We start from the raw sequence: 21747 nt of genomic DNA on the forward strand, positions 1-21747 counted from the left end.
TTATTTTTATCTTTATTATTTTTATTCGTTTATTTTCAACGGAAAAGAAAAGAGACCTTTTTGCGGAAACGACAAAGTAAAAAGTGACAACGCCCTCGTTGGCGTATGTGGTTGTGACGGATATATCAAGGCAAAATCAACAGAGAAATATTTTTATTTCACAGTAAAATAGATGGATTGGAATTCTTGATAGTTAAGGAGAGAACGGGTTATATTGTAGCACGTTGTGTTAAAATATTCTATATGATTGGAAAAGAGAGGGGGGGGGAGACAGAGAGAAAGAGATGATGGATGAGGAAAACGCTGATGGGTAGTATGACCAGTGCCGAAAACACGAAGGAAATTAAAAGCCGGAGAATATGCAGTGAAGTATAGACATTAAACAAGGTGGAAAAGGAGAAGAAGTAAGCCGATGTGTGTATGTGTGGCAGTATGTGTGGTCCACTACTGAAGATGCATTTGTGGTACGTCTAGTGTAGAGACATGTTGAATTAGTACGCCCGTCCAATCACCGGCAACGTAGGTTGCCGTTCGGGTGATGGGGTCCGGCTCATCTCCCTCATATTCACATGGTTTATGTTGTCGGCATTGGTTGAGAGTAAATGATCGGTGCTGTTTGTAGGCATGTGGCGTGATTTCTCGCTGTAGGATGCCTTCATGTAGGGATCGTAGGGCGAGGTGTGGTTGAAATAGCCCATTGAGCTTCTCCGATTTGAGTAGCGTGGAGGCATGTTTGAGTCTTCTAGAAGGGAGTTGCGCGCATCCAGCGGCGTGAGAGTATCTAAGTCGCGATCCATAGTTTCTGAATTTGTTTCGTTAGCAATGGCCCGCTTCATCGGAAGATATTTGTGCCATAGTTACAGCAACTTACCAGGGTCTTTCCGCCTCCTCGCAGCATGCGGGTTCTTCTTGAACAAAAGTATCAGGGCGTTGACAGCGATCAAAATGGCGAGGATGCCGGTCAGTGCCGATTGCACTGCAATCAGAACGACACCAGTAACAGTTTGCGTTGTCGTTGACATGCCCAGCTCCTGGACAAAGACTAGAATGCATACAACTGACAACACCCGGACGACTTGAATCGATATGTTAATCCATTGCCCAGACTTTGCTTCGTAGGGTCTCGACCAGAGAAGGAGAATGAACATGATTGCCTCGACAACAAGTTGGCCGGCGGTCTGAACGAGTCCGTGACCGTCGCCTCCAGCAATGATGCAGCCCCTCGCGAGCATGTAGATAATGGTAGGAACGAAAATCCACCAATATCCCTTTTTGTAGTTGTCATAGAAAAGACTGTATTTTCGCCATGTTTCCTGGTCTTCATATAGTGCAGCCGCGGAACCTTCCCCCTTATATTTTCTTGCCACTCTCCAAATTTTGAAAGTGAAAAATCCTAGGATTCCCGTGAAAATAGCGAGTGTGACGCCTGCAAGAGCTTTGGCGGCCCATGAATCGCCTCTGGTGAATTGGAAAACGCAATAGAGAGTGAAGATGCCGTATAATACGAGAATCAGATTGGTGATTGTCCTCGCCAGTATGCCCCAGTAATCCTTCCGGAAGTTCGTTAATTTCCGTGGAAAATATGAGAACATTGCCCAGACCTCGAGAATAACTTTAAACAGCAATATGCCAACCGCAATGGCCGCAACTATGATTGCAAATATCAACAGCACCGTCATGAACGTGTTAGATTCGGGAACTGAGAGCATTTCGACGTATGCCTGGATTCCCTTGACAACATGATTTATTCCGCCCTCCTCTTCAGGGCCGCCTCCAGTGGTTGTTTCGTTGATCGTCGTTGAAATATCCCGAACCGCAAGACCGGATGAACTGAAAAGGGAGCTTAATGAACGTTTTACATTGCTCGAGGAACCAGATCCGTTGTCATATATAAGGGTAGCATTTTGAAGGAAAAGGAAATTGTTATGTGTCAAATTGCCCCCAGTCTTATTTCTGAAATCGTCAATCGACATCTGCATCTGTTTCCAAGGAATCAGCCCGGTGCTGAATGCAAAATTTTTGGTGAAGCTGCGGTATATCGGCGGGTAATTGACGCTAAGCATGCCGTTGGTTGCCATAGAATGAAACCACCCAAAGACTTCACCGAAGGTCGGGCTCGATGTAGCCGTACCGGGGCCTCCACTGGACGCCAAAGCTACTGCGCCCGACAATGCTAGAGCAGCCCCTGCGATTCCAGCAGCAGCGTATGATATAGCAGGTGCTTCTAATGATTTGCCATTGTCTACCGTCGAGCTGATACAGGCAAGAGTGCCGCCCCCGTCATTCGATTTCAGTAACATTGTTGCCTGAGCCTGGAGGTCGGGAATGGCGAATGCAATAGAGGGGATTTTCTCTACGAATTCGGAGGGTACCTTTTGATTTCCTCTGGCCGCAAAACGCCCCGCGGGAACTGTAAATAGACATGAGCAAGATGAGAAAAGGCCAATAAGTAATCTAAGTACGTACCAGGGCATAGTTGATCGACTTTCGTTCCCGCATCACAGGGATTGAAACTTTTGGTGATCTTTTGGCCATAGGCCTCAACGACCAACTCTGCTGTTACCTTTTGGATCTTTGTGCTACTCCCTGCAACGTCGAAGGTGATTGTATTGGTAGAGCGGTCAAACTCCAGGCTCATTTTTTCGACCTTGATATCGGAACTGTCAAGGCAAGTGGTGAAGCCATTGTTTTTGAGGATGTCTACTCCGTGAACGTGATCTAAAAACAGGCCCCAGGCCAAAAGAAGAGCTGTTATTGACCAAGGTCGGGTCGACATATTTTCCGAATCGATCGGGAACAGGATGGTTCGAGTTTCTCCCAGGCGATTGTCACTGATGAAAGGTTAGACAAGACAAAGAAGGTACGAATACCTTCTTCAAGAAAATATACACTCCAAGGCCGTGCAGACGGGAGTGTCTGGCGTAGATTTCTGAACCTTGATCGAGTAGACAAAATTATATAAGGCTTACCTTTGAAAAAGCAACAAAATGAACGGAGGTGTACATAAAGTCGGCAGTTTGTATAGCATAAAAAAAAAAAACAAAAAAACAAAAAAAACAAAACTTAAGAAAAAAGATGGGATTGTGATAACGATGGAGAAGATGTAATCGAGAGTTCAGAGAAGCAAAGCCAGAAGAAGAATAATATTAGTGCAGGTCGATATCAAGGAAGGAAACATCTAGGCGCTGGCAGTCTCCATAAAGGGAACAAGAGCAAACATCAATTCGCCAGCTCCAGGGAAGATACGTCTCCTATCTGACCTAACCTAACGGCCTTCTATTCGTTGGTGTCCTATCCGGAGCAGCAGAAAATTTGCAAACCGTGTAAACAGAGAATCAGGGCCTGGGAGAAGTGCGATGCCCGTTGTCTGAATATGGATTCTCCTTGATTTTTTGCCCCAGAAGCGAGCTGCTCATGTATCAGGTTGGATAAGTGAGCTCCATTCCCCTGCCGTTGCAGAATCCACTCCACGAAATCCCAATTCTGCTCTCTCTCCTTCTCTTTTTTGTTTTCCGCTTTGGTCTCACGACTCGGCCCTCGGAGACCTCACTAGCCAGTTTAGCAGACTCGGGACCAGTGGCAGGTGTTGTATTGGAACGCCCGGCTGGGTAGCCTATTTCTAGTTTCAGCCACAGGATCCACAGCTTTGTGCTGGACGTTTGTCCTTGAGACATGATGAGACTGGGGTTCGCTGCGTTTAGAATTGCAGCAATGTGGCCGCGTGCGTTGTTTTGGCCTTCAGAGAGCTGGTTTCATTGTTGTGTTAAACCTATGCATGATCCCTATGAGCGAACTTAGGGTGTATGAGAGGCAAGATATCCCCTTCCCGGCTATTCTTTCTGAGAATACAATCAATATAATAATGCTGTCCGCAGGAATATCGAATGCACGTCCAATGGCAAAAACAATTATTTAGGGTGGCTCCCTATTGGCGTGCTATTGAGGCTACGGAGCATGGTGTTTCATCGCTGGCAAATCAGGAACAATGCTCAGGGTCCACCGCTGTCGAGATCGACCCCTGTCTGAGGTTCTGGAATCGGTGCTTGTGCACTGCTTGTCACTGCTTGAACGATCACATCGATCACAGCGTTGTTTGGCTGTTGCTGCACGCAAAATATTTTGTGCTGCGTATGTAAGTTACGCCCGAAGTGGTCTGTCTTCTGTCTGTTCACTGCTGAGCATCTCCACTCTTACGAATAATGGATCAACTCACGGAAAGTTGGCTATCGCCCCCCATTGCGCATACGTGTTTGGTCCCCCACAGGCTACTTCTCCGTCATCCGTGTCTATATATAGAGATGTTGAACAGTTCTGCTGAAGGTTGCAGGTTGCAGGTGTTGTACGGAGTAACAACGGATCCAAACAAGGGATGGGCAACCTTGGGTTCAGCACCAGTTCATGCATCAGTGTATATACTGTTTACGTTTCTCAGGCATTATTTCTTACGCTGTATAACCACCATTATTATTTTGATATTACCCTGGCCCAACTTCCCGTCCCTGAAATAAATTTTGAACTCCACCCCCCTTTTCTCCTATCTGTAAAACACTTTCTTTGAGAGGGGAATTGCGCTTCAACAGTAACCCATCGTCAACATAGGATTGCTAAATATTTAATACACGAGGATAGAAGAGTGATTATCCAACTACACAATACACATCTCCAAAGCCTGTCTGCAACCATGATGGATGTATGTACAGGACATACCAGGCCCGCGGACATGTTCGACGGCCGGGTCGGCAAGATACCTACACCCACCGGCCGCCGTGGCAATTTCTCTTCAAATAACCTGGCCCCACTAATTCTGTCCACTATACGCACCGGTTAACGCCGCTGCCTTTGTTTTGCTTAAAGCGTGCAAGACAGCGTGGAAAAAGAATGGGTTGCTTGCATTGGCCAATTGAAAATTGATATGGTCCCAGGTCAGGTCTGGGCCTTGAATGAACGGGAAGGATGAAATATATAAAAAACAGAATCGTCGTAACAATAATGATAAATATACATATACAGGTATTTGATCCGGTTGAGAACGACGCGCGATCCATCTTTCCAAAACGCAAAAAAAGTAATGAGAAAGAAACTACAAATAACAGCACGCAAGAAGAATAGAATCTTTAAAAGGTGGGCATATATCCATACGGGAGTCCCATCTTAGTATTTTCCCCCGATCATAGTATATACTCGTCATTATCATCACTTTTGAGCGGCAGCTGCAGCTTTCTCCCGCATCGCCGCGCGGGCACTCCGGCTTCCTCCAAGTTTGGGGCCGCGCGGAACATCCGTTTTGGTAGTCTTCGAAGTCCTTGTCCGAGCTCCGCGGCGTCGGGAGTGGATGGCGTCCAAAAAGTCACGGCGAAACTGCTCTGCGATGCGATCGTCCGCTGCCTGGTCGTCATTCTGCTGGCTAACAACTTCAGGCTCATCGTAGACGTCGACTGTGAAGTATCGATACATATTAGTTTATTCAATTTTTCAAATTTTCAATCAAAAAAGAAAAAAAGAAAATACAGATGTAGGCATGTAATGGATATGGAGGAGGATGAAGAAGAAGAAACAACTCACGTTTACTCTCGCGAAGAACCTCCTCAACAAGTTTATCTCGTCTAATATCCTCACTGTTGCGTCTCTTCCGGCCACGCCAGTTTTTGCCATCCTTCGCGCCTGGCCGTGCTTTCTTCGAAGTGGCGTCCTTATCCTCGTTCTCATCCGGCACCTGATCGCCGGCGAGCCTTCTAGTAGCTGCTTCAGTCCGCTCGATGTTACGGAGCTTTGCGTCCGGTCCCAGGTCGATTTCATGCAGCTTGCCTAGCGATGCTGGCTGGCGCTGGGGGAGCACGAGGTCCGAGTTAAGGCTCTGTACAGTGGCCTCTGACACTTGTTGGTCATTATTATCTGCAGCATTATTGTTCTTGTGTTGTTGATGACGTTTAGCCATCTCTGACTCTATGTACGCCATCCTTATCACGTTAGTCGTTCACTCTGTTCATCCAAAGCGAGAATAGTGTCCTTCACATATATGAAACATACATATGAAGAAGAGGAAAGAAATATGAGATATCGGGGAAAACGTACATATGTTTATCCACATCCACTCTCTGTCCTGTATGAGCAACAAAGCGATCTGAAATGCCTCGTATTACCATATCTTCAGGATCCTGGGCCGTAGAGTCGACCTCTAGTTGAGACTCGCCATGCTGATCAATAGCTGGCTTTGGCGAAGCAGTAAACTCGACGCCACCCCTTCGGGTCTTCAGCGCCTTTCGAAGGCGGAATATGTCTGTAATACCAGTGCCTATTTCTTCAGGTTCGTTCATATGTGCTTCTGAGGCTTCTCCATCTTGTCCTGCCGGGGATCTGCAAGTAGCGGCTTCGGGGTCTGGAGAGGGTTGCGGTGGCTGCGATTCATCTGGAGAAGTTTCCGGGCGTTTTCGTAGGAACTTTCTTCTCTTGACTGGCCTAAATAGCGGCTCTTCAGTCTCCATGGTCGACATAACTGTTAATTTCCGCAAGAATTGTTGTTGGGACTTTTATTAAATGGGGCTTGTGTGTATTGTTGGGGTTGGAGTTGGTTGCTGTTGAAGTTTCACAGAGGCGAGATCAAGCTTCGATGTTTAGGCGGTTGGCGATCATCAAGAGAACAGACCTCGTCTGCTCCCCGCGGCTGCCCAACCGCTTCACCACTTCTTGCAACTATTAAAGCAACGCAACGACCCCGTCAAATTACTCATCACATATTCAACCCCATTTTTCAATTGCCCATTTGCATGCGACTGCCGTTCAAGGCTTTTCTATGGTGAGAGTGCTAGCTCTGCACTATACTCTTGCCCACTTCCGCCCTCCATTGGAGATTTTCAAAGGCCGCCCATAATTCAAACACCGTACAAGAAGACAAGAAGAGGGTAAAAATGAGCTCTCTAGCACCTCCAGCAACCGCTGAATACGGTGGTGGTATGTTTTTGACATCTCTGCGACTCCCAACAGCGCGCGTATCCCACATACTAACTCCAATCCCGCAGACGAAGTGTCCGCGATTATCCTCGACCCTGGCTATTCAACAGTACGCGCAGGCTTCGCGGGTGAAGACACGCCAAAATCTGTCATCCCAACCTGTTACGGCAAGTATTCTACCGATGCCCAGGACAAATACATCTATGGCGACAGCATCTACGTTACGCCACGGCCGGGGCTCGCCATCCGCAATCCGATGGGGAAGGAGGGGATAGTGGAGGATTGGGACATGGCAGAGAAAGTATGGGAATATTCATTCACATCGCGATTAACGGGAACCAAGTCCGGGAACCCACTATATAACGGATTAAATGATACTGCCAATGCCGACCTGCCAGCGGAGATGGATGTGGTGGAGGCGGAAGAGAAACCGTTGACCGATAGCCCGCTGCTTATGACGGAGTGCGGTTGGAATCCTGTCAAGGCGCGGGAAAAGACTATTGAAATAGCAATGGAGAAATGGGGGAGTCCGGCATTCTATCTAGCTCGGAATGGACCATTGGCTGCGTGCGTTCTCCCCCCTCTCCCTCTACCCCTCCCCTACCCAAGGTGAACGACACTAAACTGTATGTCCTCTAGATTCGCCGCAGGCAAAGCATCAGCTTTGGTCGTGGATGTTGGCGCATCAGGCGTCTCCATAACCCCTGTCCACGACGGGCTAGTTCTAAAACGAGGCGTCCAGCACTCCCCTCTAGGCGGCGAGTTCATCAATTCGCAAATCCGTGCACTTTTCAAAACGAACACACCACAACCTATAACTATCACGCCACACTACCTCGTGTCTTCCAAGACGGCTATTGACGCTGGCCAGCCGGCGCAAGCAACTTATAAAACTATTCCCGCCGACCGTGCTCCTGACCCCTCCTTCCGTCGGCTCCTGGAGGACCGAACCATATCTGAGTTCAAAGAGTGCGTGGTGCAAGTCTGGCCAGGTCCGCATTCGCTATCCAGCACGGGACCCAATGGCGTCTCCAATGAGGAGATTGCGAGGGGCAACCCAGGCCGACCCTTCGAATTTCCAGATGGCTATAATCAAGTATTCGGCGCCGAGCGATACCGCGTGGTAGAATCGCTATTTGACGCCCAAGCTGCAATTCCCGATCCAGAATCAGAGTTCCCCGCCCCGACCGCTGCGCAAACAATACCGGAGCTAATCCGCAACTCTCTGAACCAAGTCGATGTCGATATCCGGCCGCACTTGCTTGCGAACGTAGTGGTGACCGGAGCGACGAGTCTGCTATACGGATTTAACGATCGACTGAATTTTGAGCTTATGAACATGTTCCCAAGTCCCCGGGTGCGCATAACTGCGCCTGGCAATACGGCAGAGCGGAAATTTGGGTCGTGGATTGGGGGAAGTATTGTTGCAAGTCTGGGGACATTTCACCAGATGTGGATATCTAAGAAGGAGTTTGATGAGCATGGGCCGAATATCGTGGAAAAGAGATGCAAATAATGAGATTGCCCTATTTTCCCTCTCGTTTTTCCTTTCATTGTCTTGTAATGAGTTTTCGGTGTTATATCCAGGTGGCCCGGCTCGCTCTCATTTGTACTGGTTTGTTTGCGGTTGGCCTCTTATTAAAAATATTTCAATTGCTGTTGCCATCTATATTTTGCGGAGATTCAAAGTAGTGTAGTTATATTTGGAACGAAAACGGATTTTACAGGATTAAAAAGGAATCAATTGTTGTTAGACATCAACTCTTTCCCCGCTAATATGGTCTGCAGTAATAATTTACATCTATACTCCGTACGGAGTACAGAGTACAGCATCATCCAGCTCTGCATCTATCCCCTATTTCTCCTGCCCCTAAAGTGCAACGCGAACTCACATGACCGTGGCGCCTTACTAAGCTCCCGACACGACTTCACCCACGCGTTTGTCCAACCGCCTTCGCTTTGCCTAACTAATAGTCCTTCAGCCACCGGGCCTCCTTGCCCTGAGCGGAACAAAAGGGATTTGCGCCGGGCCTCCTTTTCTGAAGAGGACATAAAAGGGAAAATAGTTGTCCATATCTGCATGCTTCGAAGCTTCCTGACTCCCACCCTCAAGAGCTCCATTCGTTATACCTGTCATTCTAATTTTTTGCGGTCAACAACACCTGTTGGTTTCGCTGCCATGTCTACTGCTTCTCGTAAACGGGACGCCAACCACTTCGGAGACAGCGCCGGAACGGGTGCTGGTGCGGATTCAAAGAAACCCAAACCGAATGGGAGCATCACGTCGTTCTTTGGTGCTCCAAAAGTCAAGAATTCCTCTGCGCTAGGGACAACGAAGTTATCCTTCGCTCCTGTCCCAACAGTAAATTTTAACAAGGAGAAATGGGTTGCTGGCCTAACAGCTGAGCAAAAGGAGCTGCTCAAACTGGAAATCGACACATTGGATGAGAGCTGGCTGGCACATTTGAAAGAGGAGGTGGTCACTACCGAATTCCTGAATCTGAAAAGGTTCTTGAAACGGGAGATTGCAGGGGGAGCGAAGATATTCCCACCCCTTGAAGAGGTGTATTCATGGTAAATACAAAAGAGAAAGAAAACTAATATCACAATCCTTTTCACTTGAAGAAATTTCGGAGCCTAACCCGTTCGTGCCCTTGCCCTATTAGGTCCCGGTACACTCCCCTCCACACAGTCCGAGCTGTCATCCTCGGCCAGGACCCATATCACAACCACAACCAAGCGCACGGCCTCTGCTTCTCCGTCCGGCCTCCTATGCCCGCGCCCCCCTCCTTGAAAAACATCTACATAGCCCTGAAGAACGACTACCCCTCCTTCACCAAGCCGCCCAACAACGGAGGCCACCTTGTCCCCTGGGCGAACCGCGGTGTCCTCATGTTAAACACATGCCTAACCGTCCGCGCACATAATGCCAATAGTCACGCAAACCAGGGTTGGGAGAGGTTTACGCAGAAGGTCATCGATGTCGTGGCGAAGACGCGGACGCGTGGCGTTGTGTTCTTAGCCTGGGGGAAACCGGCAGGGAAGCGGGTAGCACATATTCTTCGGGACAAAGAGAAGAGACATTGTGTGCTGCAGTCTGTGCACCCCAGTCCGTTGAGTGCTCATGGCGGATTTGTAAGTTTCTACTACGAACAATTCCCTGTTCAGAACATAGCTAATGGGACTCTGAATTTGTCTTGTTTATAGCTTAAATGCGGCCACTTCAAGAAGACCAATGAATGGCTCCTCGAACGCTATGGCAAAGACGGGGTTATTGACTGGTCTCTCGTTGAGGAGAAACCATCATCACCGCCAGCATCAAAACCTACTACGACAACTACATCAGCAGCAATAGAAACTACAGTTGAAATCAACTCTACCGCCGTATCTACTACCGTCAAGACGCAAAAAGTCGTAACGAAAGCTACAGAAGCGAGTGGGAACGGTACACATAGCTCATCACTATTGTCGGAAGACGAAGAAGAGGACGCTGACGCATTAGCCGCGCTAGCAGAGGCGGAGTATGACCTTCCTAACTGATTGAGGAAGGTCACTGTATATAGGTACGGCATGTGCGTGTGCGGCGCGTATTTACTCTTGTTTAACATGGAGGCGGAATACATTGGTACCCGTCAACTTCTGGGACTAAATAACTTTTAAAGAACTGGTTGATTGTTTCGTTATCGTTTGGATGGGATCCGGATAGCAAAGGCGTTGTCAAATGGCTTGGAATTTACTCATATTTTTTCCTTCCCTCTCCTTCTTTCTGTCGTCCATTATTCCCTCCCAATATTTCCCCGCTTTACCTGTTTATTTTTTGTCGTTGAAATCTCCTTTGGAAATATTTGGAAGGGATTCGGGTTATTCCAAATAATTTTTTAACCAATTAGCCTACATATGCGGTGAAAAACAAGTTGCGGGGTGAGATTTCTGCCGTGCCTGGAGACATAACGTAGAGTATCTCAAACTCCTTTTGAGATAGATATATGTTTCCGAGAGGTTTTGTTAGATGGTGGCAGACGTATGAGACGTTCAGAAATTGGAACTAACTGTGAGAAAGACGGAGCAAGGCAAAAGGGAGAAAGAAGCCTGGTTGAAAAAGAGGCCAACCCATTCAGATCAGATGGGTTACAGCATTTACAACACCAAGCTCATACACATACACATACATGCTGCGTAAAGACTGTATATAGATTTACAAGTCTCAATGAGATGGAAGATATAAGGATGTGGGACGCATCAATCAAAACCGCTTTTGATTCGATTTCACGGCGCCAGATGTCGTAGTCTTTCGGCCCTGAGAGCTTTGTGGTAATCTTCATTTCAACATGGCTGTAATCGTCCTTGAATTCGCGGAACTTACCTGTCCCGGTGACTGGGTTCGCGGCCGTGGTGGGGTTGGGATTTATTCCCTGCTTCTGTAACCATTGTTCGCGGGCGATTTTTGCTGCATCCGCTTCTGGGAACCCTGCCTCTTGTAGATGAGTGAAGCAAGCCAACATTTCGGCGACCTCATCGGCGGGGCTATCTTGGGTGGGCGTAGAGTGTCCTGTTGAGGGGAGATCTTCTCCCCCCCTTGAACTTGTGCCATGTCCTGTATTCATTTCGGTTCGAACTTTCTGAGCTGTTTGAGGTGGTGATTGCGGCTCAAGCGGCTCTTGTTCAGGGGTATTGTGTGTACGCGTTGACCGTGTTGGATATCTTCTATCCATGTGGGAACGCAGGGGTTGCTTGCAGACTTGTTGTGAAAGTCTGTAGCAGGTTGGTTGATTTTGAAATCAACAATTCTTTTCAATCTGTGGTGAGCGGCTGCAGAACCACTAATGCAGCGTTTCAGAATTTAATTAGGTCTTTAATTTAAGAGCATGAAGTGTAAGAATATATCAAATTAGAGTGGATTCTTATGCGCAAAAGGGACATAACCTGATGGAGGTGATATAATAGAGTAGTTGGTTATATTATCGAGATCTATCTATTGTGCGGTCTTATGTGTGTAGGCGTTTGCCAAGCGATCGGCGTACACCTCGCTTAGGCGGAAGCGGTCGGCCCGTAGAGAGGGGAATCCGACATATCTTATTTTTGTTGGTCAAATAGTACAAGCTCAGGCACAAGATGCAGGCCTCGCCTAACAACATGCGGCATGCACGAGGGTTATATAATGTAAAATAAAATAGAACAGCAAGGACAACACACATGCAGAGACAAAATACATTATAAAAATTCCAGATGCTCTAAAAGACAAATGGCAGCAAAAAACAGCCATTCGATTCAATTAAACTAATCGCACAAAACAAGGAAAGCACCCAAGAATCCCATTCTTTTCAATATATGGCATATTTGATTTGATATTGCACAAAGCGCTGTGACAGTAATCACAACTCCTCATGCCGGGTGGGTTCAGCAGTCTCCTCCGGTTCTTCGGAGTCGTCAGCCTTAGTTTCCTTCTCAGCAGCCTTTGTCGACGCTGGGCTTTCCGCAGCGGGCTTCTCGGTGACATCACCGCCATCCGCAGGTACCTTCGCCGGATCATACGCGTCAACGCCATGCTTGCCCTTGCTCCGGACAAAGTCGGCCAGGTCCTTGACAGTGCGGGGGCCAGTGTAGTCGACAGGAGAATCCTTGGAGCCAGCTGGGAAGAGCTTGATGGTTGGGAAGCCCTGGATCTCGTCTGGTACATCATTGGCGGTGGCGTCGACCTTGGCGATGGTGACCTTTGAGGCGAACTCTGGGTTCTCAGCGTAGAGTTGGCCAAGTTGATCATATTTGGGTGCGAGACTACGTGGAATAAGTTGTTAGTATAATACTAGCAAAATATGATCAAAGGATGGTAGGGGGCGAGAGAGAACTCACGCTTTGCAGTGTCCACACCATGGGGCGTAGAACTCGAGAAGAACATCCTTGTCATTGTCAATGACAAGTTCCTGGTAGGTGTGGGCGACGACAACGGTGACAGGGCCTTCCTGGCTCTCAGGGATAGGCTCAGACTTGATGCTAGGCTCCACCTTACCATCAAGGACATCTTCAATGAACTTGGCGATGACATCCCCGGTGATCTTCAGAGTTTGATCCAAGGGGTACTTTTTGTTGTTGGCAGTGTCTTGGATTGCGAAGGCTGGGAACTTATCGGGATCAAGGTTCAGGTTGCCAGCGTGAGCTCCGTAAGCTACGGTGTCGATGGTCCCAATGTTGATGGAACCCTTATGCTTTTTGGCGATGGGCTTCAGGACGGTTATGAACTCTTCACGCTCTTCAGGAGTTTCGGCAAATATGTAGGCAAGTGGAAGGCCAGACTATTATTGTCAACATCAGTGTTTGTTCTCGCATTAAATTATACCTCAGGTTGAATGGGCAGGAATTCTTGAAAAAGCTTACTGCCATGTAGCCAGCATAAGTTTCTGGACCGATTTCGCCAACGAGAGGGGTGCTGGAAAGCTTTACGAAGTTGCTGATGTCCTCTTGGAAAAGTTCTCCTTTGAAGATCTCTTTGCGCTCATCGAAGTCCTTGAACAGAATAACGGAGGGTTGCTCAACATCTTCAGCGGCGGCCAATTTGGCATCATTCGTTACGGCGAAGAGGAAATCGTCGCGTAGATCCTCAGCCACGGCGGCGAAGGCCTCGTTCGATTCTTTGTCATCCTCCATAAAGTATCCAATAACGACGACTTTATCCAGTGTTTTCACATCTTCGATATTATCCGCGGTTACTTTGCTGACTGCTGGAAGAGACTGTTTGGTCATGAAAGATGTAATACTACGGGAAGATATCTGAGTTAGTTGGAAGGCCGCGCAGGTGTTTGGCAGGGTCGAGTCACAACATACGCTCCACTCTTGCGAGGGCCACTATATTGCTTCACTTGTTCACGCCCACGGAAGACCTTGAGTGTGGGGTAACCTTCCACTTCATGCTCCTGGCACAGTTCACTCTCCACTGAGCAGTCAATCTTGGCGAGAGGAATATTCTTCGCTTTGAGCTCGGTAGCAGCAGTTTCATATTCAGGGGCAAGAGCTTTGCAATGACCGCACCATGGTGCATAGAACTCCGCCAAAACTAGGTCGTTGCTGTTAATGAAATCGTCGAAGTTGTCTTTCGTGAGGGCATGTACATCCGACTCCGCCTCAGAAGCGGAAGCTAGAGCTGTAAGACCTAGAGCCGCAAGGCCAAAGGCAAAATCTCTAAACTGCCGCATGGTGATAGGAGAGCGAGCAGGAAAACAAAGGGGTATTCAGCGGACGAGATAGGAGACTTCGGTCTGATTAAATTACAACAGCTTAGCCAATTCACTGGCCGTAACAAAGGGCAGACGTGGACGCAACCCTCAAAACACTCGGTGTGTTGGTGGGCTGGAGCGGACGGGTGATGAAGAGAGTCCGAGGATGAAGCTTGAGAGGTCGTCGTTCGAGCTGGCTGCCGTGTCTATATAGCCTACCCTCGAGATGAGGCCAGTTTGTTCTTTCCAGTCCGAATACGGGATTGGCAGCGCTTGGACACGCTAATTTCTTGGCATGGCTCGGCCCAAGCTTCAGGCGTTTTGGTCATGTGCTTGCTTAAGTAATAGTTACCAAGTTGGGTTCTGCGGCTCCGGGGAGCTATCACAACCTTGAATCGCTGTACCGTCAATCCTTCGCTCGCGATCTTTTGCTCCAACCACCAGCTCTCCATCGCCGCTCGACGGCCCCCAACTCTTGTACGTGTCTTTTTTCCCGTATCTCCTCGATCGCATAGTCCGCCTTTTGGCTAGGACTTATTCTGAACCTAAGATCCCCCGTTAGACCAGGCCCTCCCAGGGTCCTCTCCGGATATTTCCCCTTTCGTCACGCATTATTATTCCCCAAGCTAGTGTGTTACTCTTTGCGCATACATACATACGGGCCTTGAAGACGACGGGCCGCCGCTGGGGCGCGCCGATTTGTCGTCGCCCGGCCAGAGATGCCGGGAATCATCATGGATGGTACCAGCGCGAATGGACCGAGGCGGGAAGCAGACCACCAGCAACTTGTTGACGGCACACTCTCAACCACCACATCCCTCGCACCGCACAATAACGGAGACTATTCAAATGGACCTTCTCATACGGAAGATGCGACCCGGCTCTCAAACCCATCATTTGACGACTCTTTGCCGCCAGAACTGGTGCATATCAGCCAGGGATTTTTCTCCTTGGGCCATCTCATCAACAGGGCTGCTCAACAATGCTGGAATGACTTGACAGATTTAATAACGGAGCTAGCGGACCCGCAATCAACTGCTACTCACGTTGCCGCTCCCCCTATATCCACGACCAATGGCAAATATACACCTAGCCAATCTGCGACGGAAAATGCGCAAAGGAAACTGCGCATTCTGGAATTTGCCCAGGCGAAGCGGGCTGATTTTATTAAGATCCTCGTCCTTTCCCAGTGGAGTCGACGAGCAGCAGATGTTAGCAGGCTCATAGACATTCAGGCTTTCATTCGAATGCGGTATGATTGCTACAATGGCGCTATATTGTCCATTGGCGAAATGAAGAGAGATTTGATCAGGGCGCAGACAGCCAACCCTGATCTTGCGATGGCCTTGGAGGTTTTATCGACTGGGAGAGTGGCAGCTATGCAAGAGGTAATTGTGTCCTTGTTTCCCTGCTATATTTTCTTCCTTCTTTTCTTTTCTTTCCTTCTTCTCTCTTTCTCTCTTTTTTTTCTTTTTTTTTTTTTTTTTTTGGACCTCGATCAATGAATCTAATTTTCTTGGTCTTCAGAGCTCGTTTGTTCCTCCAAAACCTTTAACGCAGAAAAATATGCTTAAAACATTGAAAAAAATCAACAAGACGATTCGGACAAGGCTAGTACTACACGACCAGATACCCAGCGCATTCACAAAGTATTTGATCAATGATGGAAGGGTCACTTTTAAGGTTCCGATGGAATTTGAGGTCGACCTTTCTATTGCGCAAGAGAATCATTCCTCGCAATTTTTCTTCGTCGATATTCGATTTTTATTTTCTCCTTCACCGCCTAAACCAACAGGAAGGCTTTTAGACGAGCTGGATAATAGAGTAAACGCCATGCTCATGCACTCTGGCCTTCCTGGCTGCTATAACTTATTGCATAATTTAGTCTTGTCGAACAAGATTACCATACTGTTTCATCAGGCCATCGAGCTGGCTCGAGGCCACTGGCTTGACACTCTACGGGTGGAAGTATTGCACCGCACGCTTGTCGTGCAGTACTGGGCCAATAGGCCTGGACCAAAGAGCTGGGTTGAAATTGGTATAAAAAGCGGCCGTCGCAAGGATCAAACACAGGATGGATCGATTACCGAAACCCCATTTCTTGGCTTAAGGTGGATGAGGGATAACAAGGAAGTGGAGTCTAAATATATCAAATTCGACATGGAGCTTCTTTCCATAGAAGCTGTCCTGCGCAGCGTTATTGCCTTACATACATCCTTCTTGCTTGAATCGACATACACAAGACTATTGCAAGGACGGCTATATGCCAGTGGAGCACTTTCGGCTAGCCTACAAATGTCTATTAGTGAACCAGGCGACTGCCTCTTCGATGTTCAACTTACAAAGGGAAGAAATCTTAGAGTGATGATTGAACCGGTTTCTGGCGCCATAATCTTCCGCCCCACCCCTCTGCTACTGAACCGCCATGATATTGATCGAAGCTTCGAGAGGCCAATAGTCGACGATATACTCCTCCGTATCTCTCGCCTTCGGTCGGCTGCTGTTATAGAGGAGGTTGAGTCACTTGCAGATGCTCTTGGTTGGGAGATAGTGAACTCGCGTGATATCAAAAACGAAGATCTTCGTCGCATTTTCCCCCCGAATATTCTTCGGTCAGTCCTGTTCTTCCGCAAATCCTGGGAATGCAATTGGGGTGTCGCGTATACCTGTAGCATGGATGGAGATAATTGGTGGGTGGTCGAATTGCGTGCGCCATCCAGTGATGAAGGCCCCGTCTCTCCGCAATCCGCTCATATGGTTACTGGTAGATTTGGCGGCTTGCCTGAGCGGTTAAACTATGGCTCCTTCGGCAAACTAGATCATGCCCTCTCAGGGATGCTTGCTATTCATGCCAATGCTCGCTATCTTTCAGAACTTCATGGAATTCACCACTTCCCCCCTATACGGAACCTCTCTCTTGGTCCTCATCTCCAGGTACCAAGCGTTTTTATACGTTTCCGGAGCCGCTCCCTTCCCTCTGGTCTGCAAATATCTCCCCCCATTATCACCAATAAGAATCCCGCGATCAAAGACACAGTTCGTCTCTCATTCCAGGGTATCGATCTATCCACACAATACGCCATACTGCTAGCGCACGGGACTCTTTCAAGTGAAATAAAAGACCTAGCTCTCCCAGCCTCGCATTTAGACCCCACCGTAACCTTCCAGCCTAACGGTTGTGGTTTCGCCATGCGCTTTCTTACCCCCGTCGGCCAACCAATGATTATCCAACTCCTTGCTCGCCTTCAACAACTGGAGCGTGTAATTTCTACCCTCGAAACCTTAAAACAAAAGTCCCTGAAACCGCTATCCGTTAATCTTTCCAAAATAAAGTTCGCATATGCTGCAGATGAAGATGCACGGGCCAGTATCAATTTTAACTATCATGAACAAACCTTAGCCTCCGATATCAATTCCATCACACTACTATCGAAACAAACCCCCCTCATGCTCTTGCGCATGAGTATTGATTTCCACCCACAGAACCCTCACCGCCGCATCAAAGAATCATTGACCGCTACACTTAACGGACTGCGACCCGCGGCCGGATCCGGAACCGGGTTGGAAGCCGTCCTACAGTTACTCGTTGTCACGTTACCGGTACTCAAAGCTCTGGATCGCATGACTACTGAATCACATGTCGGTCACCCCGCAAACTCAGGACTTCAAATCACCGCACGAAGCTCAAAGATTTTCTACATTCGCTACGCTTCCATCCGCTACCGCTTCTGCGTCCATGCGGGCCTTCGAAGAGATCGAGTCGTGTGGATCCTAAGGGAAATGACCATCGCGCCCGAAAAGGCCGGTCGACAGCCCCTGGAAAATAAATTGAAGGAGCACATATATGGTGCTCGTGGAGATGGGTGGCAGGGTTTGGGTAATGGCGCCATCGCTGAATATGAGAAGATTGGAAATCTCCTCTCCACGCTGCATAGGGTCATGGCAGAGTATATCTCTTCAGAAGCTGGGGGTGCCTCGGGCTCGAATACTCTGGGAAGTAGGAATGGGGCTTCAGGTGGCGGTCCTGGCCCTGCCCCTGATGGAAGAAGTGGTAGCAGTGGCGGCAGCGGCTTGGGACCCGAGGTCCGGAAAGCACCTCAGCCTCAACTCTCTGGTAGAGGAGCCGCGGATAGTAAATCAAGGCTAATTCCCGGCCAGGCAGGTATGGGCGTTGATATGCAGGGAAGACCGGGAGGTTTGGGAGGGACCAACACCCCAAAACCAGCCAGTAACGGAATGGCCATGGGAACACAGACACAGAGCGATACGAAGGCAGTGAAGCAGAATACGAAGATTCCGCAGAGTAATAAGAGTACTCATGCAACCGGAGCTATGGCCAATGGTAATAATGGAAACGGCAACGGCAACGGCAGTGGCAGTGGCAGTGGCGGTAGCAGGGACGTAGATGTTATCATGATCGACTAGCCAATGGAAACGAATTGCGTGGATTTTCAGGGAGAAATCTATGGAGCTATACCGCCAGGAATTAGAAATCATGTCTCCAAGATCTTTTTTAAGTGATATCTAACCTAATTTATTTTTCATTTTATCTATTTTTCAAGCTCCATTTTTTGGGTCTCCAGGGAGTCCTTGTAACTAACCTAACTGCCTATGCACTATGCTCAGATAGAATATTGCTCTCACTGCACTCCCTTCCTAGGTTGAAAGAGCAATAATGGATAATGGCATATTGCGGACTTTTTTTGAATCGTTGCATCCTCAGGCAATATGGTACAACGCATATGACCAACTGGGTGACATACGTTTATATTATTTCTATGGCGGTGTTTCAAAATAGAAAGCTTAAACTATCCCTGTAAACCTCCAACAAAACAAATAACAATGGACATTACCGGGTAGATGCAAGGGTGTACATGTACTGTACAAGGCAGCAAAAAGAAGACATGAGATTATCTATGTAGTTATTCTATGCAAAAGCTTCGTAAACGCTTGCGCATGCTGAATATAAGAACCTAATAAATGCACCCAATTCCAGAACAGATCCGACAGAGACTCATTAAAAAAGTAAGAAACAACTACATAGCACGCAAAGGACCTCTCAGAACCGCTCCTCTTTCACGCTCCCCTTCCGCTTCGCCACATCATACTCAATCCATCTCACTAGGCTCCTGCTCCCTTCTGGTATAAGTCTACCCGGATTCATAACATGGCATCCTTCATAGGTGACCGCAAAGGGATCTGCGCTGGAGTCCGCTAGGATCATGGCGGTTGGTAATGGGTAGAGGTGTAAGACAGGCGCGTAGTCCCATAGAATTGGCCGGATGTGTTGGGGGAAGGGGGAGAGGTGGCTTTGGTCGAGGATTGTTTTGACCAGTTTTCGAGACGCGTGGAGATTTTCTTGGGTTGTTGTGGTTGGGTTTTGTGGGGGAATTTCTTCTATTTGCTGCTGTTGTTGCTGCTGTTGCTGCAGTTCTTCTCTTTCTTTTTCACCGTCTTGTTCTTCTGTGTGAGGTTCTTCAGTATCTAATTTCTCTACTTCCATATCATTATCCGTGGGGTGTAAATCGTCTTGCACCTTTTGCGGTTTGAAAACGATCGAGGTACGCCTTAGGCGCTCAGAGATGTCATCCCTGAACACGACAAGCTCATGTACGGGTCCAAAAAGGCTGAGACGCGCGGGATTGGATGACCAGATGGCCTGCCCTGGAGTAGATTTTGTACGTGCAGGTACCTCGCTATTGGCATTTGTGAAGGCACGTTTGACTCTGGATGTGAACAGATCAGGGATTGCATCTCGCGGCGCGGTCGTGGATGAGCCGGCAGAGTAGGCAGATGCCCAAGGGTCATTGTCTCCCGGAACAAATACGAACGTCGCGTTTTGTAAGAGCCGCGGATAGTTTGAGAGGATGGAAGCAAGAATGTCGAAATATTCCTTGCACTCGATACTACCTGCACTCCCTCCACCAGAAATGATGGCATGCTGGACGAAGTTGCCGATCAAAATAAAGACTAGGGGCATCTGCTCTTCCGGAAGTGAAGCGTAACTTTCGAAGACATGTGTGAGTGCGCCCTCTGTTTTTGGGACGTCCAAATTGACTTCACTCATAACAACTATCCGCTTCCTTATATCCTGCTGCTCGTTGGGCTGACCCTTGCGAAGACAGATTTTTTCAATTTGTCGCATCCGATAACCTTTGCTTCGTTCACTCCCGACACCTAAGAAGTCAACCCAACCAAATCCACCTTCGACGGCCCTGCCACCATCCTCGACGCGATGCCCTGCGCCAGTTGAAGCCTCTCGCCGCTCACACGGAGGTCCACCAACAGAGGCTACAGTAAACTTTCCCCCAATTGTGCCGCCAATCCCACTTGATCCGTTCAGTGTAGATCCAGAGATAACTTCCTCCTCTCTGTAAATCCCGTCGACAAGGACTATCATTCCTGGTGCGAACCATGCCCCGTCTTCTGGCACTGCCTGGGCATGTGTGATATCAAGGGTGATGCTTCCGGTTGGGTCTGTTAAGGAGAGATCTCCAGCCGGAGACATAGAGAGCAGACCGAGAAGCAGATGCGATGTGCCAGTCCTCCCCAGAAGATTAGCGATCGATGTCAGTTTATAGGATCGTTGCATGCTGGATACTGATGAGGTAGATCCCTGGAGTGGTATTTGAAAGGTTTCATTGCGTAGTAGTCTCTGATAAATGAGGTTATATCGATCTCTCAAGATGTTGGCTCTCTGAGAGGGTGGCGGGAATAAGGATGGAGGTGTAGTTATTATATCGAAATTCTTCTTGCTTATATTATAGACCGGGCGATTTTGTTCGAATGCGCTGAGAATCTTAATCCACCTTCTAGTATCACTCAGGGCGCCATCATCTCCTATTTCCAACGATTCTTCGTTGGGATTTTGCCCCCTTTCATTTGCATTGCTAGGTCTACCTGGCTCACCGTCCGCCGTTTCATGGCCTAATGTTAATGTTGAACCGCTTGTACTCCTGGTGTGATCGCGAATAATAACCCTCCCACCGCTCATATTGGCTTCCATAGTCCGTAATATCGATTTCAACAAGGCATTGCCACTTTTGCTATCTTCGAGGATTACTCCGCCTCCACGCTTCTTCCATCCTTTCGCGATTTCGTCGAGGACGAGCTCGGCGAGGCCTTCTTCCCGCCATCCTGAACCGCAGTTCCTCCCTACAAACGTAGCCAGCAACTGTAAGCTCGATGCTGTAATAGTCAAGCTATGCTTTTTCGTAAATATTCTGAAAGCAAGAGGACGTAGCGTGGGTGGAGGTAACAGGATGGGGAGAATAGAGGCGGTGGTAGGGGCTGGTTCCGACATCCCGCTGGAGCGTTCTGCCGAAGACGATTTATTTGCAATTTCCTGCTATCATCGCATTCTGCATTCGATACTAATCATCTAGTGGCCGTTTCACATGAGAATATTGAGTTTGAACTGAGATAATGCGGCAATCTTTCGTATATTGTTGAATTCCGTTGTGCTGTCTAAATCCTCCCCGCGGAGGGAAGACGCGCCTAGGACGTGTTACAGCGCGGTTTTTGGCACGTGATGTCAAAAGTCATTAAAGTTGAAAATGAAATGACCAACTTAGGTCGCGCATAAGATTCA

The 21747-nt window shown here is 48.2% G+C and overlaps 8 protein-coding genes across 8 annotated transcripts; 2 read left to right on the forward strand and 6 right to left on the reverse strand.

Moving 5' to 3' along the window:
• Window positions 1-491: 491 nt before the first annotated feature.
• BDCG_02848 (uncharacterized protein) lies at window positions 492-3028 on the reverse strand (the record flags this gene model as incomplete). The annotated part of the gene is made up of 4 exons (XM_045418418.1): window positions 492-802; window positions 872-2410; window positions 2467-2831; window positions 2970-3028. The coding sequence occupies 4 exons, from the start codon at window positions 3026-3028 to the stop codon at window positions 492-494; spliced, it is 2274 nt and encodes a 757-aa protein (XP_045275001.1).
• A 391-nt stretch (window positions 3029-3419) lies between these two features.
• On the reverse strand, window positions 3420-3674 carry BDCG_16624 (uncharacterized protein; the record flags this gene model as incomplete). The annotated part of the gene is made up of 1 exon (XM_045425831.1): window positions 3420-3674. One exon carries the CDS (start codon window positions 3672-3674, stop codon window positions 3420-3422), a length of 255 nt encoding a protein of 84 aa, XP_045280183.1.
• Window positions 3675-4420: 746 nt separating this feature from the next.
• On the reverse strand, window positions 4421-6607 carry BDCG_02849 (uncharacterized protein). Its single transcript, XM_045418419.1, has 3 exons — window positions 6073-6607; window positions 5563-5957; window positions 4421-5435 (listed from the first exon to the last, which is right to left on the reverse strand). Exons 1-3 carry the CDS (start codon window positions 6489-6491, stop codon window positions 5194-5196), a joined length of 1056 nt encoding a protein of 351 aa, XP_045275002.1. The 5' UTR covers window positions 6492-6607; the 3' UTR covers window positions 4421-5193.
• A 298-nt stretch (window positions 6608-6905) lies between these two features.
• BDCG_16625 (actin-like protein 4) lies at window positions 6906-10488 on the forward strand (the record flags this gene model as incomplete). Its single annotated transcript, XM_045425832.1, has 6 exons — window positions 6906-6948; window positions 7017-7515; window positions 7588-8443; window positions 9062-9522; window positions 9615-10083; window positions 10156-10488. 6 exons carry the CDS (start codon window positions 6906-6908, stop codon window positions 10486-10488), a joined length of 2661 nt encoding a protein of 886 aa, XP_045280184.1.
• A 346-nt stretch (window positions 10489-10834) lies between these two features.
• Window positions 10835-11805, reverse strand: BDCG_02852 (uncharacterized protein; the record flags this gene model as incomplete). Its single annotated transcript, XM_045418420.1, has 2 exons — window positions 11118-11805; window positions 10835-10993 (listed from the first exon to the last, which is right to left on the reverse strand). Exons 1-2 carry the CDS (start codon window positions 11658-11660, stop codon window positions 10835-10837), a joined length of 702 nt encoding a protein of 233 aa, XP_045275003.1. The 5' UTR covers window positions 11661-11805.
• A 44-nt stretch (window positions 11806-11849) lies between these two features.
• BDCG_02853 (protein disulfide-isomerase A1) lies at window positions 11850-14383 on the reverse strand. Its single transcript, XM_045418421.1, has 4 exons — window positions 13768-14383; window positions 13321-13699; window positions 12799-13238; window positions 11850-12723 (listed from the first exon to the last, which is right to left on the reverse strand). The coding sequence occupies exons 1-4, from the start codon at window positions 14133-14135 to the stop codon at window positions 12321-12323; spliced, it is 1590 nt and encodes a 529-aa protein (XP_045275004.1). The 5' UTR covers window positions 14136-14383; the 3' UTR covers window positions 11850-12320.
• A 95-nt stretch (window positions 14384-14478) lies between these two features.
• On the forward strand, window positions 14479-19956 carry BDCG_02854 (uncharacterized protein). Its single transcript, XM_045418422.1, has 3 exons — window positions 14479-15544; window positions 15684-19834; window positions 19897-19956. Exons 1-2 carry the CDS (start codon window positions 14876-14878, stop codon window positions 18579-18581), a joined length of 3567 nt encoding a protein of 1188 aa, XP_045275005.1. The 5' UTR covers window positions 14479-14875; the 3' UTR covers window positions 18582-19834; window positions 19897-19956.
• Window positions 18579-21639, reverse strand: BDCG_02855 (DNA polymerase epsilon subunit B). The gene has a single exon (XM_045418423.1). It carries the CDS (start codon window positions 21457-21459, stop codon window positions 19216-19218), a length of 2244 nt encoding a protein of 747 aa, XP_045275006.1. The 5' UTR covers window positions 21460-21639; the 3' UTR covers window positions 18579-19215.
• Between the last annotated feature and the right edge of the window lie 108 nt (window positions 21640-21747).

The sequence above is a fragment of the Blastomyces dermatitidis genome (assembly GCF_000003525.1).
Source record: "Blastomyces dermatitidis ER-3 genomic scaffold supercont1.3, whole genome shotgun sequence".
In the NCBI taxonomy this organism is placed as follows: Eukaryota; Fungi; Ascomycota; class Eurotiomycetes; order Onygenales; family Ajellomycetaceae; genus Blastomyces; species Blastomyces dermatitidis.